A 19,089-nucleotide genomic window follows, 5' to 3' on the forward strand; every position below is an offset into this window, starting at 1 on the left:
AGTGTTACAGTGAGGGGTGTGGGGTATATCAGAGTGTTACAGTGAGGGGTGTGGGGTATATCAGAGTGTTACAGTGAGGGGTGTGGGGTATATCAGAGTGATAGAGTTAGGGGTGTGGGGTATATCAGAATGTTACAGTGAGGGGTGTGGGGTATATCAGAGTGTTACAGTGAGGGGTGTGGGGTATATCAGAGTGTTGCAGTGAGGGGTGTGGGGTATATCAGAGTGTTACAGTGAGGGGTGTGGGGTATATCAGAATGTTACAGTGAGGGGTGTGGGGTATATCAGAGTGTTACAGTGAGGGGTGTGGGGTATATCAGAGTGTTACAGTGAGGGGTGTGGGGTATATCAGAGTGTTACAGTGAGGGGTGTGGGGTATATCAGGGTGTTACAGTGAGGGGTGTGGGGTATATCAGAGTCTTACAGTGAGGGGTGTGGGGTATATCAGAGTGTTACAGTGAGGGGTGTGGGGTATATCAGAGTGTTACAGTGAGGGGTGTGGGGTATATCGGAGTCTTACAGTGAGGGGTGTGGGGTATATCAGAGTCTTACAGTGAGGGGTGTGGGGTATATCAGAGTGTTACAGTGAGGGGAGTGAGGTATATCAGAGTGTTACAGTGCGGGGTGTGGGGTATATCAGAGTGTTACAGTGAGGGGTGTGGGGTATATCAGAGTGTTACAGTGAGGGGTGTGGGGTATATCAGAGTGTTACAGTGAGGGGTGTGGGGTATATCAGAGTGTTACAGTGAGGGGTGTGGGGTATATCAGAGTGTTACAGTGAGGGGTGTGGGGTATATCAGAGTGTTACAGTGAGGGGTGTGGGGTATATCAGAGTGTTACAGTGAGGGGAGTGAGGTATATCAGAGTGTTACAGTGAGGGGTGTGGGGTATAGCAGAGTGTTACAGTGAGGGGTGTGGGGTATATCGGAGTCTTACAGTGAGGGGTGTGGGGTATATCAGAGTGTTACAGTGAGGGGTGTGGGGTATATCGGAGTCTTACAGTGAGGGGTGTGGGGTATATCAGAGTGTTACAGTGAGGGGTGTGGGGTATATCGGAGTCTTACAGTGAGGGGTGTGGGGTATATCAGAGTGTTACAGTGAGGGGTGTGGGGTATATCAGAGTGTTACAGTGCGGGGTGTGGGGTATATCAGAGTGTTACAGTGAGGGGAGTGAGGTATATCAGAGTGTTACAGTGAGGGGTGTGGGGTATATCGGAGTCTTACAGTGGGGGGTGTGGAGTATGTCAGAGTGTTACAGTGAGGGGTGTGGGATATATCAGAGTGTTACAGTGAGGGGTGTGGGGTATATCAGAGTGTTACAGTGAGGGGTGTGGGGTATATCAGAGTGTTACAGTGAGGGGTGTGGGGTATATCAGAGTGTTACAGTGAGGGGTGTGGGGTATATCAGAGTGTTACAGTGAGGGGTGTGGGGTATATCAGAGTCTTACAGTGAGGGGTGTGGGGTATATCAGAGTGTTACAGTGAGGGGTGTGGGGTATATCAGTGTTACAGTGAGGGGTGTGGGGTATATCAGAGTGTTACAGTGAGGGGTGTGGAGTATATCAGAGTCTTACAGTGAGGGGTGTGGGGTATATCAGAGTGTTACAGTGAGGGGTGTGGGGTATATCAGAGTGTTACAGTGAGGGGAGTGGGGTATATCAGAGTGTTACAGTGAGGGGTGTGGGGTATATCAGAGTGTTACAGTGAGGGGTGTGGGGTATATCAGAGTGTTACAGTGAGGGGTGTGGGGTATATCAGAGTGTTACAGTGAGGGGAGTGGGGTATATCAGAGTGTTACAGTGAGGGGTGTGGGGTATATCAGAGTGTTACAGTGAGGGGTGTGGGGTATATCAGAGTGTTACAGTGAGGGGTGTGGGGTATATCAGAGTCTTACAGTGAGGGGTGTGGGGTATATCAGAGTGTTACAGTGAGGGGTGTGGGGTATATCAGAGAGTGTTACAGTGAGGGGTGTGGGGTATATCAGAGTGTTACAGTGAGGGGTGTGGGATATATCAGAGTGTTACAGTGAGTGGTGTGGGGTATATCAGAGTGTTACAGTGAGGGGTGTGGGGTATATCAGAGTGTTACAGTGAGTGGTGTGGGGTATATCAGAGTGTTACAGTGAGGGGTGTGGGGTATATCAGAGTGTTACAGTGAGTGGTGTGGGGTATATCAGAGTGTTACAGTGAGGGGTGTGCGGTATATCAGAGTGTTACAGTGAGGGGTGTGGGGCATATCAGAGTTACAGTGAGGGGTGTGGGGTATATCAGAGTGTTACAGTGAGGGGTGCGGGGTATATCAGAGTGTTACAGTGAGGGGTGTGGGGTATATCAGAGTGTTACAGTGAGGGGTGTGGGGCATATCAGAGTTACAGTGAGGGGTGTGGGGTATATCAGAGTGTTACAGTGAGGGGTGCGGGGTATATCAGAGTGTTACAGTGAGGGGTGTGGGATATATCAGAGTGTTACAATGAGTGGTGTGGGGTATATCAGAGTGTTACAGTGAGGGGTGTGGGGTATATCAGAGTGTTACAGTGAGGGATGTGGGGTATATCAGAGTGTTACAGTGCGGGGTGTGGGGTATATCAGAGTGTTATGGTGAGGGGTGTGGGGTATATCAGAGTGTTATGGTGAAGGATGTGGGATATATCAGAGTGTGACAGTGAGGGATGTGGGGTGGATCACAGTGTTACAGTGAGGGGAGTGAGGTATATCAGAGAGTTACAGTGAGGGGTGTGGGTTGTATCAGTGTTACAATGATGGGTGTGGGGTATATCAGAGTTTTGCAGTGAGGGATGTGGGGTATATTAGAGTGTCACAGTGAGTGGTGTGGGGTATATCAGAGTGGTACAGTTAGGGGTGTGTGTTATATCCGAGTGTTACAGTTAGGGGTGTGGGGTACATCAGAGTGTTACAGTGAGAGGTGTGGGGTATATCAGAGTGTTACAGTGGGGGGGGGGGGGTGGCGTATATCAGAGTGTTACAGTGAGGGGTGTGGGGTATATCAGAGTGTTACAGTGAGGGGTGTGGGGTATATCAGAGTGTTACAGTGAGGGGTGTGGGGTATATCAGAGTGTTACAGTGAGGGGTGTGGGGTATATCAGAGTGTTACAGTGAGGGGTGTGGGGCACATCAGAGTGTTACAGTGAGAGGTGTGGGGTATATCAGAGTGTTACAGTGGGGGGGGGTGGCGTATATCAGAGTGTTACAGTGGGGGATGTGGGGTATATCAGAGTGTTACAGTGGGGGATGTGGGGTATATCAGAGTGTTACAGTGGGGGGTGTGGGGTATATCAGAGTGTTACAGTGGGGGGTGTGGGGTATGTGACAGTCTCCATGTCCCACATTGGGTTCTGTGGCCAGTATTGAATAAGTCCCCTTGTATTCCAGATGACCGTGCGTATTCCTGGACATCACTCCTCTCTGTACAGTGTTTTTTTGTCATTTCAGATGAAAGATGTGTTCTTTTTTCTATTTTTCCTGGGTGTCTGGCTCATGGCCTACGGGGTGGCCACACAAGGACTGCTCCACCACACCGAAACCCGCGCTAGTTGGATTTTCCGCAGGGTTTTCTACAGACCCTATCTGCAGATCTTTGGGCAGATCCCCCTCGATGAAGTAGATGGTAAGAGATCGCAACAACCACAGTTTCGCCGTGTGTGCGTCGGTGTGTACTGTGGGGTGACCAAAACTAGGGGGCCATAAATATTCGATAGTCACTAATAAATCCAATCGGGAATCCAGGAGAAACCTCTTTACCCAGAGAGTGGTGAGGATGGGGAACTCGCTACCACAAGGGAGTGGTTGAGGCTAATAGCATAGATGCATATAAGGGGAAGCTAGATAAACACATGGGGGAGAAAGGAATAGAAGGATATGCTGATGGGGTGAGATGAAGAGGGGTGGGAGGAGGCTCGTGTGGAGCACAAACGCTGCGATGGACCAGTTGGGCCGAATGGCCTGTTTCTGTGCTGTATGTACAGGAAACTCTTTTTTATCCGGCACGACGGGACCGGCGTGGAGCCGGTTTATCAAAAAGTCCGGATTACGAGAGCTATAGTTAAAAGGTACGAGAGCTGAGAGCTCCGTATACAGCAACAAACCCAGGCTTCCCTGTTGCTTAGCAACAGGTGCAGGAAAAATGGCCACAAGATCCAAGCGTCCCTGTTGCTTAGCAACAGCTGCAGCCACACCCGATTGCACAGCCACAGATCGAGGAACGGCCAGTAATGTGAAGTAAAACTTACCTGAACCTACTCCTGATTTTTGCCGGTTAACCGAGATTTCCGGTTATTTAGGTGCCGGTAAATCGAGAGTTTCCTGTAATATTTTTTTAAATTCGTTCATGGGATGTGGGCGTCGCTGGCAAGGCCAGCATTTATTGCCCATCCCTAGTTGCCCTTGAGTGGCTTGCTAGGCCATTTCAGAGGACAGTTAAGAGTCAACCACATTGCTGTGGATTTGGAGTCACATATAGGCCAGACCAGGTAAAGGACGGCAGATTTCCTTCCCTAAAGGACATTAGTGTAATGTATCCCTAATAATATGTTTGTTTGTGCACATGTATTAATACCTATGTGTGCACATGTGTGTGTATATGTACTCTTGTATGTGAACATGTACTTGCACATACGTGTGCACATTTGTGTGAGCTTCCTCCCTATCCCGCTGTGTGCCCATGTTTATCCACATGTCTGTAGATGTTAAGCAACGCCTCGATTTTAACATTCTCATCCTTGTTTTCAAACCCCTCCTTGGCCCTCGCCCACCTCCCTATCGCTGTAACCTCCTCCAGCTCTATAACCCCCCTAGACCTCTGCGCTCCGCCTAGTCTGGCCTTTTGAACATCCCCGATTTTAATCGCTCCACCATCGGCGGCCGTGCCTTCAGCTGCCTGGGCCCTAAGCTCTGGAATTCCCTGCCTAAACCTCTCCGCCACTTCTCTCTCCTCCTTTAAGACGCTCCTTAAAACCTACAGCTTCAAAGTTGTTGTTGTCGTACATCAAAGTCATAGAATCATACAGCACAGAAGGAGGCCATTCGGCCCATCGCGCCTGTGGATGTTTTGAACACGTGCGCATCACCGTGGAGGCGCAGAGAGAGATTTAGGGGGTCCAATTACAGAAATCACTAAAAGCTAGTGGACATGGACAAAAAATAATTTAAAAGGCTCATGGAATGTTGCCTTTATCTCAAGAGGGTTGGAATGCAAAGGGGTGGAAGTTATGTTACGGTTGTATCTCCTCCTTCTTCTTAGACAGTCCCTCGGAACCGAGGTGACTTGCTTCCACATTAAAGATGAGTTCTCAGGTGACTGATGAGTCCAATGCGAGACCTACAGTCTCTGTCACAGGTGGGGCAGACGGTGGTTGAAGGGGCGGGTGGGTGGGGTGCTTGGGTTGACGTGCGCTCCTTGCGCTGCCTGCGCTTGGCTTCCGCTTGCTCCCGGCGAAGAGACTCGAGGTGTTTGGCGCCTTCCCCGGATGCTTCTCCTCCACTTTGTGCGGTCTTGGGCCAGGGATTCCCAGGTGTCGGTGGAGATGTTACACTTTTTCAAGGAGGCTTTGAGGGTGTCCTTGAAACGTTTCCTCTGCCCACCTGGGGCTCTCTTGCCGTGCCGGAGCTCCGAGTAGAGCGCTTGTTTTGGGAGTCTCGTATCGGGCACGCGGACAATGTGACCCGTATATCGGAGCTGATTGAGCGTGGTCAAAGCTTCAATGCTGGGGATGTTGGCCTGAGCGAGAACACTGACGTTGGTGCGCCTATCCTGCCAATGGATAAAGTTGTATAAAGTTGGGGTTAGACCCCATCTGGAGTAACTGGGTTCAGTTCTGGGCCCCGCACCGCAGGAAGGATATATCGGCTTTGGAGGGGTCACAGCGCAGATTCACCAGAACGATACTGGGGATACAGGGGTTAAATTACGAGGATAGGTTGCATAGACTAGGCTTGAAATAACAGCAGAATATGCTGGAAACACTGAGCGGGTCAGGCAGCATCTGTGGAGAGAGAAATAGAGTCAACGTTTCGAGTCGGGGACCCTTCGTCAGAGCTGGAGAAGGTTAGAGAAGAGAGATTTTTAAGCAGGGACAGGGAGGAGGGGAGGAAAGAACAAAGGGAAGGTCTGTGATAGGCTGGAAGGCAGGAGAGATTGACTGACAAAAGGGATGATGGTGCGAGGCGAAAGGAAAGGTATTGGCTTGAGTCTAGGATATTGAAGGGGTGATCTCGTTGAGGTGTTTAAGATGATTAAAGGATTCAATAGGGTAGATAGAGAGAAACAACTTCCTCTGGTGGGGGGAGTCCAGGACAAGGGGGCATAACCTTAAAATTAGAGCCAGGCCGTTCAGGGGCGATGTCAGGAAGCACTTCTTCACACAAAGGGCCGTGGAATCTGGAACTCTCTCCTCCAAAAAGCTGTTGAGGCTGGGGATTCAACTGAAAAATGTCAGAAATGAGATTGATAGATTTTTGTTAGGTAAGGGTATTAATGGTTATGGAACCAAGGCGGGGAGATGGAGTGAAGATACAGATCAGCCACGATCTGATTTGAATGGCGGAACAGGCTCGAGGGGCCGAATGGCCTCCTCCTGTTCCGATTGTACCTGCTCTTCCCAATCATCCATTATTCCTGTGTTTGTGGCAGCTGCTCGGATCCAGCCCACCAACTGCACGGACGACCCCGTCGCCATCCTGATAGAGCAGCTGCCTCCCTGCACCAACACCTACGCCAACTGGCTGGTCATCCTGCTCCTGGCCGTCTTCCTGCTGGTCGCCAACATTCTGCTGGTCAATCTGCTCATCGCCATGTTCAGGTAACGGGTTCGGCAAATCGGTAAAGTGGGTCTGTACCTCGAGCGGACACTCCCCGGAGTTCCGCTGCCTGTCTGGGCCGAGGTAGCTGGCGTCAGTCTTTTGTTTAAGCAGGCAAAGGGTACTCAGGGTGACAGAACCAAGGCTGGTAAGATGGAGTTAAGATACAGATCAACCATGATCTAATTGAATGGCGGAACAGGCTCGAGGGGCTGAATGGCCTCCTCCTGTTCCTATGCGGCAATTAGTGCTTCGGGAGATTATTGCTTTGCCAACCTTGCATTGGCACCGGTACCCAGTGCTGTTCTCCATTAAGTGGCACGCAAGGGTAGTGACTATGGACCAATAATCCAGGAAACGCAAGCTTAAATCCCACCATGGCAGTTTGGGAATTTGAATTCCAGTTTTAAAAATATGGAAATGGAGAAGTTGCCATCAATAAAAGTGACCATGAAGTTGTTGGATTGCCGTTAAAAAACCAACTGGTTCACTCATGTCCTTCAGGGAAGGGAAGCTACCATCCTTACCTGGTCTGGGCCTGCTCGTGACTCCAGACCCAGACCCACACTATATGGTTGATACCTAATGGTCTCTAACAAGTCACTCAGTTATTAAGGATGGGCATTGAGTGTGGCCCTGCCAGTGTTGGCCAGCTCCCAAGAACCAAAACGAAATTCTGCCAACGGAGCACGAGCCAGTCAACGGGAACCAAACTAACCGAGAGCCAGTCTAAAGCCGCTTGACTTATTGTGGGTGCGCCGCCGGTGACCGAAACGCCGGCCTTGACCAGCTGGCTGCCACCCGGAAGTAAACTTGCCAGGGTTTACCAGGACCGGTGGCTGGGACACTTAGTGCCACAGCTGAGCTATGAGGAGGAACTGGGGCTCTTTTCATTAGAACAAAAAGGTTAAGAGGCGATCTGATCGAGGTGTTTAAAATTAGATCAGAATGACACCTGGACTCCAAGGATTAAATTACGAGATGAGATTACACAAAGTAGGGTTGTATTCCCTGGAATTTAGGTTAAGGGGTGATTTGATCGAAGTTTTCAAGATATTAAGGGGAACGGATAGGGTAGAGAGAGAGAAACTATTTCCGCTGGTTGGGGAGTCTAGGACGAGGGGACATAGTCTAAAAATTAGAGCCAGACCTTTCAGGAGAGAAATTAGGAAACACTTCTACACACAAAGGGTGGTAGAAATTTGGAACTCTCTTCCGCAAATTGCAATTGTTGGGTTAATTGTTCATTTTAAATCTGAGATTCTGTTAACTCCAAAGTATTACGGGATATGGGGCGAAGGCAGCTATATGGGGTTAGGTCACAGATCAGGCATGATCTCATCGAATGGCGGAACAGGCTCGAGGAGCCGAATGGCCTCTTCCTGTTCCTATATGGAATTTTGGTAAGGTAAGTCAGATAATCAGTTTAAACTAGGTGGTGAGTCGGTAACTAGAGGGTATGAATTTATTATCATCGCCAAAAGAGCGAAGGGAGAGTTTAGAAGCATTTATTTTTTTAGCGCAAAGTGTGGTTATGACATGGGATGTCCCACCAGAGGCGGAAGCAGAATCCATAATAGCTTTTAAAAAGGATAAATATTTTGAAAAAAAATTAATAAGGATGTGGGGAATAATGGTGTTCTGTGATTAGTTGTTTCAGAGAGCCGGCACAGGCATGATGGGCTGAATGGCCTCGCTCTGTGCTGTAAAGTTCCACCATTCTTTTCTAGGTCGCGGCTGGTGGCGCACGATCCACGGGTCAGGAGATGGCACCCCTGGCATGGGTCCTGGGCAATATCAAAGCAGCTGGAAAGAAGCCTCTGGATAATGCGGTGTTATGTATAGTGCGTAAAGTGGATGACACCACAATTAGGGTGGACTGGAGGGGTTCTTAAGTGGCTTCAAGCTGTCATTGCCTATGGACAAATGAGCAATGACGGACAGGTAAAGACCCTCTGGTCCATTCAGCCTGTCCCACACAATGGCGATACCCTGTGTATCGCAACATATGCACTCCACACCCCACCCGAAACCATGGGATCTCCTGGGAGAGGCAAAAAAAGATAGATAAAAACTGGCGGAAAAAATCTGGGAAATTCCTCTCCGACCCATCTAGGCGATGGAAACTAAAAGTCCAGGAGATCACTCTGACCCTGAGTTCCCTATCTCGGCCCCAGCCAGATATAGGGCCAGCTCTCGCCTGAAGGAATTAAGCATTGTAAGGAATTAAGTTTGCGAAATAAATCCAATAGGGAATTCGGGGGAAGCTTCTTTACCCCAGAGAGTGGTTGGAATGTGAAACTCGCTACCACAGGGAGCGGTTGAGGCCAATAGCAGAGACGCATATAAGGGGAAGCGAGATGAGGGAGAAAGGAATAGAAGGATATGACAATAGGGTTCGATAAAGAGGAGGCTCGTGTGGAGCATTCAAACTCTGGCAGAGACCAGTTGGGCCGAATGGCCTGTTTCTCTGTGCTGTACATTCCATGTGTATTGATTTCTTTGTGGGTTCAATGATGAGACATTTATGAAAGAGAATGACTTTTAATCTAAAGCTTGTTCAACTCTTTTGTACAGCTTTTACAGGAGACACGATGCTTGTGATGCATCTAGAATGAAACTGAAACTAAACCAAACTGCTTGTCTCTCACATGACCTCTGCTGGTCAGGCACAAGCAATCAATACATGCAAACATGCTGATAAGGCATCATAATCAAACAGGCAAATACCATCTCTATTTGCTGATATCATTACATCTCCTTTTCTTAAAACAAAAGTATTTTACTTTTAACTAACAACATGTTTTCTTTTTATTAATCTGCATTTTAACTGTAACACTTAATGAACTTACATTATCATTATCATGATCAAGGTTTTTTAACCTTGCTTTGTGTGTTCACATGAAATATGTCAATACACTAGAACTTGAAGAAAGAATAAGATAACATTACTTCCTTCTATAACAATAGTCCTTAAATTTGCTCAATGAGTCTCTCAGGAGGCTTCACGTGTCTTGAGGATTTTCTGATTGATTGTCCTTGAATCTGAGTTGTTGCCTCAGATGATTGGTTCTCAGCTGTGTGATCAGGTTGTTCAACAGAATCAGTCTCTTGACCTGCTGTGGCTGGTCCCATGAGAAGATCTCGACGATTTCTTCTCAGAACAGCACCCTCATCTGTCTGAATGGTGTATGATCTTGGTTGAACTTCACTCAGGACAGTTCCCTTCTGAGTCCATGTGTTTGTTTTGTCTTTGAACCTTACTTGGTCACCAGTGTGGAGTTCAGGTAGGTTTTGTGTTCCTCTGTCATAGTAGTACTTTTGCTTTTCTTTCTGTTGTTCTTTGAACTTCCTCACTTTCTCCCCCTCTTTTGTTTTCAGGAGGTTCTCCGGGATGGGTAGGTTTGACCTTAGCCGACGTCCCATCAGGAGTTGGGCTGGTGACTTACCACACTCGAGCAGCGTTGTGCGGTATACAAGCATGCTTTGGTAGAAGTCAGTTCCACTGTCTCTTGCCTTGTACATCAGTCTTTTCACTGTCTGGACCGATTTTTCCACTAGTCCATTGGACTGTGGATAGTGAGGACTTGACGTTGTGTGGACAAAGTCCCACTCTTTGGCAAAGTGTCGGAAACTTGCATTGTAAAACTGGGGTCCGTTGTCTGTGAAGACCTCGCTTGCCACGCCATGTCTGGAGAATATGGCTTTCATACATGTTATCACAGCATCTGCAGTGGTGGTGCACAGTCTACAAACCTCTGGATACAGGGAGTAATAGTCTGTTACTACAAGATAGTCCTTCCCTTGACATACGAATAGGTCAGCGCCTACCTTCTGGTAAGGTCTGTCTGGTGCTGGGTGTGGCTTTAGTGGTTCTACCGGATTGCTTGCTCGATATTTCAGGCATATTGTGCAGTTTGACACCTCATTTGTCACATCTTGGTTGATTCGTGGCCAGTACATCACCTCTCGTGCTCTTTTCTTACACTTTTCGATTCCCAGATGTCCTCCATGGATCTTTTTTAACATCTCTTTTCTCAGACTCTTTGGGATAACTATTTTACTTCCTTTGTAGATGATGTCTTCGACCACTGATAGTTCCGCCCTGCAGTTCCAGTACTCTGCCATGTCAGGTGAGCAGTCTTGCTTCATGTTGGGCCATCCATCCAAGATGCTTTTCCTCAGTCGTCTCATTGTTTCATCTTTGTTTGTCTCAGTCTTTATGAGCTCCATTTTTGCATCTGCTATGGGCAGTGCACTTGTGATCATGTCCACGTAGGCGTTCACTTTTTCATCCATTGTGGTGTTTGCGGGCTCACTTGGGTCTACAGCTCTGGACAACGTGTCTGCTGTATACATCAGCTTACCCGGTGTGTACGCAACATTCAGTGTATAGCGTTGCAGCCTGATCATCATTCTTTGTATTCTAAGCGGACAGCTATTTAGTGGCTTTTGGAACAATGCAATCAAGGGCTTATGGTCAGTCTCTACACTGATTGCTTGTCCTGACACGAACTGGTGAAATCTTTCACAGGCGTATGTGATGCTGAGCAGCTCCTTTTCTATTTGAGCATATCGCGTCTCCACGTCTGTCATTGAGCGCGATGCATATGCAATAGGTTGCCAGTAGTCATATTTTTGCAAAGGAACGGCACCGAGCCCACTCTGTGATGCATCTGATGATATCTTGATGGGTCTCGCTGGGTCATAAAACCTCAGAACTTGTTCCTCTGTGAGCAGTTTCTTTAGATCGCTCCATGACTTCTCATGCTCATGATTCCATTCCCATTCTATGTTCTTTTCAGTTAGTCTTCTCAGTGGCGCCATCTTTTCTGAGAGGTTGGATATGAATTTCCCCATGTAGTTGATCATTCCATTAAACCTCTGCACGTCCTTTTTGCATTGTGGCTTTGGCATATTCTCAATGGCGGACACCTTTCTGGGATCTGGTCTGATGCCCTCACTGCTAAGGATATCTCCCACGAATGTCAGTTCTGTCACCCCGAGCTGGCATTTCTCTCTATTCAGCTTCAGGTTTGTTTTCCTTGTTGCTTCCAGCACTTTTTTCAGTCTCTCGTCATGCTCAGTTTTCGTGGTTCCCCATACTATGATGTCATCCATTGATGTATCAACTCCCTCCAGATGCTCATAGATCATATGGATAGTTTTGTGATACACTTCAGGAGCTCGGGCAATGCCAAATGGTAACCTTAGGAATCTGTATCTGCCAAATGGACTGTTGAACGTGCACAGTCTTGAACTTGCTTCGTCCAATTTCATCTGCCAAAATCCTGATGATGCATCTAACTTGCTGAAATACTTTGCATTTGCAAACTGTGCCATGATTTCCTCACGTATAGGAAGCTTGAAGTGCTCTCTCTTTATTGCTCTGTTTAGATCTCTTGGATCCAGGCAAATTCTGAGCTTTCCATTCTTTTTGTCCACAACGACGAGGGAACTCACCCACTCAGTTGGCTGATCTATCTTCCGAATCACGTTCAGGCTTTCCATCCTGTCCAACTCTGCCTTCAGTTGCTTTTGAAGAGCAAACGGAACTTTTCTGCATGGATGTATGACCGGTGTCATACTTTTATCTACTCTGATCGTGTGTTCTCCTGGAATGCAGCCTAGACCCTTAAATAGGTCTTTGTACTCTTTCATGAGTTTATCATAGACTGTCTCTCCTTCGCTTTCCACAACGAGGACTCTCTTTACCAGGTTCAGTCTCTCACAGGCTTTTAAACCTAGTATGACTTGCACATCCTTTGGCACCACGATTAATGCTAGCGTGTGCTCTATGTCCTTGTGTGTCACTTTGACAATGCATCTTCCTTTCACTGGTATTTCAGTACCTGAGTATCCTGTCACTTTCACTTTGATTCCATGTATCTTTGGTCTGGGTCTAATTTTCTTAAAATCAGTCTCTGATATCACATTAACTTGTGCTCCAGTATCCAATTTAAATGGAATGTGTATGTCATTCACTTTTAGTGTCAACATCCAGTCTCTTTCTTCTTTTTTGTTTTCAGACACAACATCTACATAGAACTCCTCTATATAACAACAGAAAATGCTGGAAAAACTCAGCAGGTCAGGCAACATCCGTGGAGAGAAATTTGAGTTGACGTTTCGGGTTAGACCCTTCTTCAAAACTGGAAAGAAAAGAAACTAGATCGGAGGCAGGGCTGCGATCGGACAAAAGAATAAAAGAAACAAAAGAAGTAAAAGAGATTAGAAGCTAGACGAGATGGTAATAGGCTGGGATTAGGTGTAAAGTGTACTGGCAGGGCAAAAGATAGCTGCCAGGTGTGAGAGAGAAACAAAAGGAAAGCGGGGGGGGGGGGGGAAAGGAGTGGAACAATTACAAGAGAAAATGAAATGGGGGCCGAGCTTATGATCTGAAATTGTTGAACTCGATATTGAGTCCGGAAGGCTGCAGACTGCCTAATCGGAAGATGAGGTGCTGTTCCTCGAGTTTACGTTGAGCTTCCGTGGAGCAATACAAGAGGCCAAGGACGGTGAGGTCCGAGTGGGAATGGAGCGGTGAATTAAAATGACAGGCGACCGGAAGCTCGGGGTCACCCTTACGGACTGAACGGAGGAGAACTCCTCTATGCCGCTTTCATCTACTGCATGGACCTTGCTTTGTTGCATTTGGTTCTTACAGCAACGGGCATAATGGTTGTTCTTGTTGCAACTATTGCATGTTTTACCATATGCTGGACACTTTCTTGGTGGATGCTGTGTACCGTATCGACTACATGTCTTTCGATTGTCCCTTTCATTTTCGTTCGCTGGCCACGCCTCTTTTTTCACATTGGCGCTCGTTTTGTTAAACGGTTTGTATCCGTTCTTTCTCACTGCATCCACGTTGCAGCTACTGTCACTGAACAGCTCCTTTGCCTGCAACTTCACAGTCTCTGTAGCCCTACACAGTGCTATGGCTTTTCCCAGGTCTAGATCTTGCTCTCTTAGCAGTCTTTCCCTTAGACCATTATCTGGAATACCACACACCAGTCTGTCTTTTATCAGCGAGTCTGTCAGTCCCCCAAATTCACATGTTTTGCTTCGGTTTCTCAGTTCAGTCACATACTGATCAATAGTCTCACCCGTTTTCTGTACACATGTGAAAAATCTGTGCCTCTCAAACGTCACGTTACGTTTAGGTATGCAGTAGGCCTCAAACTGTTCCATTATTTTATCTAGCTTCATTTTGTCTCCATTAGCAGCGAATGTGAAGTTATTATACACCTCCAGTGCTTCATCACCCACGACATGTAAGAACAGTGATGATTTCCTTTTATTACTTTTCTCGTCAGCTCCGATTGCTGATAAATACAACCCCACACGTTGTTTGAACCTTCTCCAATTTTCAGCCACATTACCTGTCAACTGAAGCGTCGCCGGTGGGAGTAAACCTTCCATTTTTCACTTCGTTAGCTATTCTCTAATGGTAAGCAACGATGTTCTCTTTTGGCTTGCTAATTTGTGGAGAGCTGATTTAACTTCAGATTTTTTCTCTTCATCTCTTTCAATCCCACTTCTGACACCATGTATTGATTTCTTTGTGGGTTCAATGATGAGACATTTATGAAAGAGAATGACTTTTAATCTAAAGCTTGTTCAACTCTTTTGTACAGCTTTTACAGGAGACACGATGCTTGTGATGCATCTAGAACGAAACTGAAACTAAACCAAACTGCTTGTCTCTCACATGACCTCTGCTGGTCAGGCACAAGCAATCAATACATGCAAATATGCTGATAAGGCATCATAATCAAACAGGCAAATACCATCTCTATTTGCTGATATCATTACACCATGTAGAGGAAACTCCCTCTTAACCGGCACCTAAATTATCCGGAAATCTCTCTTAACCGGCAAAATTCAGGAGTAGGTTCAGGTAAGTTTTACCATATATTAGTGGCCGTGTAACCGGGGATCCTGGGTCTGTGGCCGCGTAACCGGGGTTCCTGCACCTGTGGCCGTGCAACAGGGACTCCTGGATCTGTGGCCGTGTAACCGGGACTCCTGCACAAGTGCCGTGTAACCGAGGCTCCTGCACCTGTGGCCGTGTACGGGGCTCTCGTACCTTGGTAAGTATACCTCTGTAATCCGGACTTTTTGATCAACCGGCACCACGCCGGTCCCGTCGGTGCCGGATAAAAAAGAGTTTCCTGTATCTCACTCCTTCTCATTGTCTCTTCCAGTTACACCTTCAATAAGGTTCAGGAGAACAGCGACATATACTGGAAGTTCCAGCGCTACAACCTGATCGTGGAGTACCACAAACGGCCCGCGCTCGCTCCACCCTTCATCATCTTCAGTCACATCAACATCTTCATCAAAAGGAACATCCGGAGGGTCCCTTCCCTGAAGAGCAAGCTCTTCAGTAAGACATGTCCCCGCTGCCCAAGCGGCCACAGTATGAGCAGCGGTAGTGCGAGCAGGACTCGGAGCAGCAAATCCCCGGGGAGGTTAAAGTGCGCTGTGGTACTGAGCCATACAGGCCTGGGATGGCTTGGGTTTGGTGGCTGGTCTGTGCTGAGCTAGTTACCCAGGCGGAGGGAGATCAGAGACCCCCCGAGGAGATTGCAAATCACACAGGGTTCCCGCTCCTATTCAGTGACTCCTTCCCCCATCTCCCCCACCCTCGCTGATTTTGCACATGGGTATCAGGTGAGAGGCTCAGCTGTCAAGTGACACTCTTCATGACGGAATAGCGGGCCAAAACTCACTGTCGCCGTCGGGGTCACTTAAATCGAAAGATGAGGTGCTGTTCCTCGAGCTTACCTTGAGGTTATGTTACTGGACTAGTGATCCTAGAGGCCTGGCCTAATGATCTGGTAGGCATGAGTTGAAATCCCACCACGGCACCTGGGGAATTTAAATTCAGTTCAATCTGGAATAAAAAGCCGGTATCGGTAATGGTGACCGTGAAACTACCGGATTGTTGTAAAAACCCACCTGGTTCACTAATGTCCTTTAGGGGAGGCAATCTGCCGCCCTTACCCGGTCTGGCCTATTGTGTGACTCCAGAGCCACGGCCATGAGATTAACTCTTAACTGCCCCTCTGAAACGGTCTAGCGAGTCACTGAGTTGTAGTCAAGAAGGCAGCTCACCACCACCTTCTCGCGGGCAAGCAGGGATGGGCAATAAAGGCTGGCCTTGCCAGCGATGCCCACATCCCGAGAATGAATTTTTAAAAATCTCCCTGATCGGCAGAGAAATATACAGTGACAATATGAATCGCTCGAGTTCCTTTCTGATAGTTTATGATGGGGCCTCGACAGGGTCGCCAACTCTGGTTGGACGTATTTCTGGAGGTTTCATCACGTGACCTCCAACTGGTCAAACTTTTCTTTCCCATCGCCAATATTTCTACAACTAATAAACAAAAGTACTCAAAGAATATGAAAAAATATTATTTTTTAATGCACCCCCAATGATTTTGCTCCTGGGTGTTGCTCACAGCCGTGTCCAGGAGACTAAACTTCAATTCTTGGAGACTCCAGGGCAACCCTGGAGTGTTGGTGACCCTAGGCCTGAACCGTTTGATCGGAAGGCCTCATAGAAACACAGAAGATAGGAGCAGGAGTCGGCCATTCGGCCCCTCGAGCCTGCTCCGCCATTCAATGAGATCATGGCTGATCATCCAAATTCAGTACCCTGTCCCTGCCTTCTCCCCATATCCCTTGATCCCTTTAGCCTTAAGAAATATAGCCTCCACGCCGTCCCATCGCCCACCTGCTGTCGCTCTGCGGCTTAGTCCAAAGGGAATAATGGTCTCCTTTTCATTCCAGTAACGGACCTCTCGGAGTCCGTCACCAATAAGCTGATGACCTGGGAGGCCGTGCAGAAAGAGAACTACCTGGTGTCTCGCAACAGAATCAAACGAGAAAGCAACATGGAGCGGCTGAAGAGGACAGCGCAAAAGTGAGGACACAGATACTTTATCTTCGCATTGCGGGGAGGTCCAATGGATCAACAGCGCTAAAAGAAACAGACTAGAAGGTCCCCAGCTCAGCTCCTAGCCTGAGCTGAGTTAGCCAGTCGTAGTCAGGGAGCAGCTGTAGAATCACAGGAATTACAGCCCATCGAGCTTGCGTCAATGCTAGCTCTTCAACTAGAGCTCTCCACTCCAATCCCATTTCCCTGCTCTATCCGCTTATCCTTTTACATTATTCATTTTCAAATTACTTCTCCAATTCCCTCTCAAATGATGTTATAGTCTCTGCCTCAATAGACACTTGTGAGAAAGCCCTCCATGGTCTAATTACTCTTTGTGTGAAATGACTTTTTCCTAACTTCTCCTTTCTTTCCCAGAGCAGGAAGGTTGGGGGTGAAAGAATTACCAGAGCAGGAATACTGGGAACGACAGAATTCCCAGAGTAGGAAGGGACGGAGTGAAAGAATCCCCAGAGCAGGAATACTGGGAGCAACAGAATTCCCAGTGCAGGAAGGGACGGAGTGAAAGAATCCCCAGAGCAAGAATACTGGGAGTGACAGAATTCCCAGAGCAGGAAGGGAGGGAGTGAAAGAATTCCCAGAGCAGGATTACTAGGAGTGACAGAATTCCCAAAGCAGTAATACCGGGAGTGACAGAATTCCCAGAGCAGGAATACTGGGAGCGACAGAATTCCCAGAGCAGGAATACTGGGAGTGACAGAATTCCCAGAGCAGGAAGGGAGGGAATGACAGAATTCCCAGAGCAGGAATACTGGGAGCGATGAAATTCCCAGAGCAGGAATACTGGGAGTGACAGAATTCCCAGAGCAGGAATACTGGGAGTGGCAGAATCCGAAGACCTCACACCGACAGTAGCCCTGAGAGTGGAACCACATAGGGCCCAGTTTCAGTTAATGTTCCGACGTCTCTTTTTGTCTTTCAGGGTCGACAGTGTTTTAAATTACATAACTGACATCAGAGAGCATGAGAGGCGGCTGAGAGTACTCGAAAAACAGGTAACATCGATTGCACAAACTCCGGTGAAACAGTGGAGCAAGTATTCACATCTGACGGGGCCTGAAATTCCTCTTTTACAAAATGCAGGAAAATGCCCGAGTTCCTCTACAGTTGCTGAACTGCTAACGCACGCCTTTAGGATATCTGAGAATACCATTTGGTTACAGAGTCATTAGTTATGGAGAAGAACAGTCATTCCCCTGTTAAACTGGAATTTCACCACCAATTAATACTATGAACATAAGAACTAGGAGCAGGAGTCGGCCATTCGGCCCCTCGAACCTGCTCCGCCATTCAATGAGACATGGCTGATCTTCGACCTCAACTCCACCTTCCTGCACTATCTCTATATCCCTTGATTCCGTTAGTATCCAAAAATCTATCGATCTCTGTCTTGAATATACTCAACGACTGAGCCTCCACAGCCCTCTGGGCAGAGAATTCCAAAGATTCACCACCCTCTGAGTGAAGAAATTCCTCCTCATCTCAGTCCTAAATGGCCGACCCCTTATCCTGAGACTGTGACCCCTGGTTCTAGACTCTCGAGTCAGGGGAAACAGCCTCTCAGTGACCACACTTCATTGGCTGTAAAGCGCTTTGGGATCTCCTGAGGTCATGAAAGGCGCTATATAAATACAAGTCTTTCTTTCTTTTCCCTAAACCTCTCCGCCTCTCTCTCTCCTCCTTTAAGATGCTCCTTAAACCCTACCTATTTGACCAAGCTTTTGGTCACCTGCCCTAATATTTTGTTATGTGGCTCGGTGTCAAATTTTGTTTGATAATTGCTCCTGTGAAGCGCCTTGGGACGTTTTACAATGTTAATCATAGAATCACAGAAAGTTACAGCACAGAAGGAGGCCATTCCGGCCCATCGTGTCCGCGCCGGCCAACAAAGAGCTATCCAGCCTAATCCCACTTCCCAGCTCTTGGTCCGTAGCCCTGCAGGTTACAGCATCCCAAGTGCACATCCAAGTACTTTTTAAATGTGGTTAGGGTTTCTGCCTCTACCACCCTTTCAGGCAGTGAGTTCCAGACCCCCACAACCCTCTGGGTGAAGACATTTCCCCTCAAATCCCCTCTAAACCTTCCCCCAATTACTTTAAAATCTGTGCCCCCTAGTTTTTGACCCCTCTGCTAAGGGAAATAGGTCCTTTCTATCCACTTTATCTAGGCCCCTCATAATTTTATATACCTCAATAAGGTCTCCCCTCAGCCTCCTCTGTTCCAAGGAAAACAAACCCAGCCTATCCAGTCTTTCCTCATAGCTAAGATTCTCTACTCCCGGTAACATCCTTGTAAATCTCCTCTGTA

At 47.6% G+C, this 19,089-nt stretch overlaps 1 protein-coding gene across 1 annotated transcript in view; it reads left to right on the forward strand.

The window, feature by feature from the left end:
• Window positions 1-19,089, forward strand: part of trpm4a (transient receptor potential cation channel, subfamily M, member 4a) — a 92,752-nt gene that overhangs the window by 68,641 nt on the left and 5,022 nt on the right. The window contains exons 20-24 of the mRNA XM_085969693.1: window positions 3,450-3,624; window positions 6,646-6,814; window positions 15,023-15,204; window positions 16,617-16,749; window positions 17,705-17,777. Coding sequence (XP_085825819.1) covers window positions 3,450-3,624; window positions 6,646-6,814; window positions 15,023-15,204; window positions 16,617-16,749; window positions 17,705-17,777 — 732 coding nt within the window. The remainder of the gene's footprint in view (window positions 1-3,449; window positions 3,625-6,645; window positions 6,815-15,022; window positions 15,205-16,616; window positions 16,750-17,704; window positions 17,778-19,089) is intronic.

Source organism: Somniosus microcephalus, chromosome 28, assembly GCF_052327205.1.
Source record: "Somniosus microcephalus isolate GS21.2 chromosome 28, FLI_Smic_1.0, whole genome shotgun sequence".
In the NCBI taxonomy this organism is placed as follows: Eukaryota; Metazoa; Chordata; class Chondrichthyes; order Squaliformes; family Somniosidae; genus Somniosus; species Somniosus microcephalus.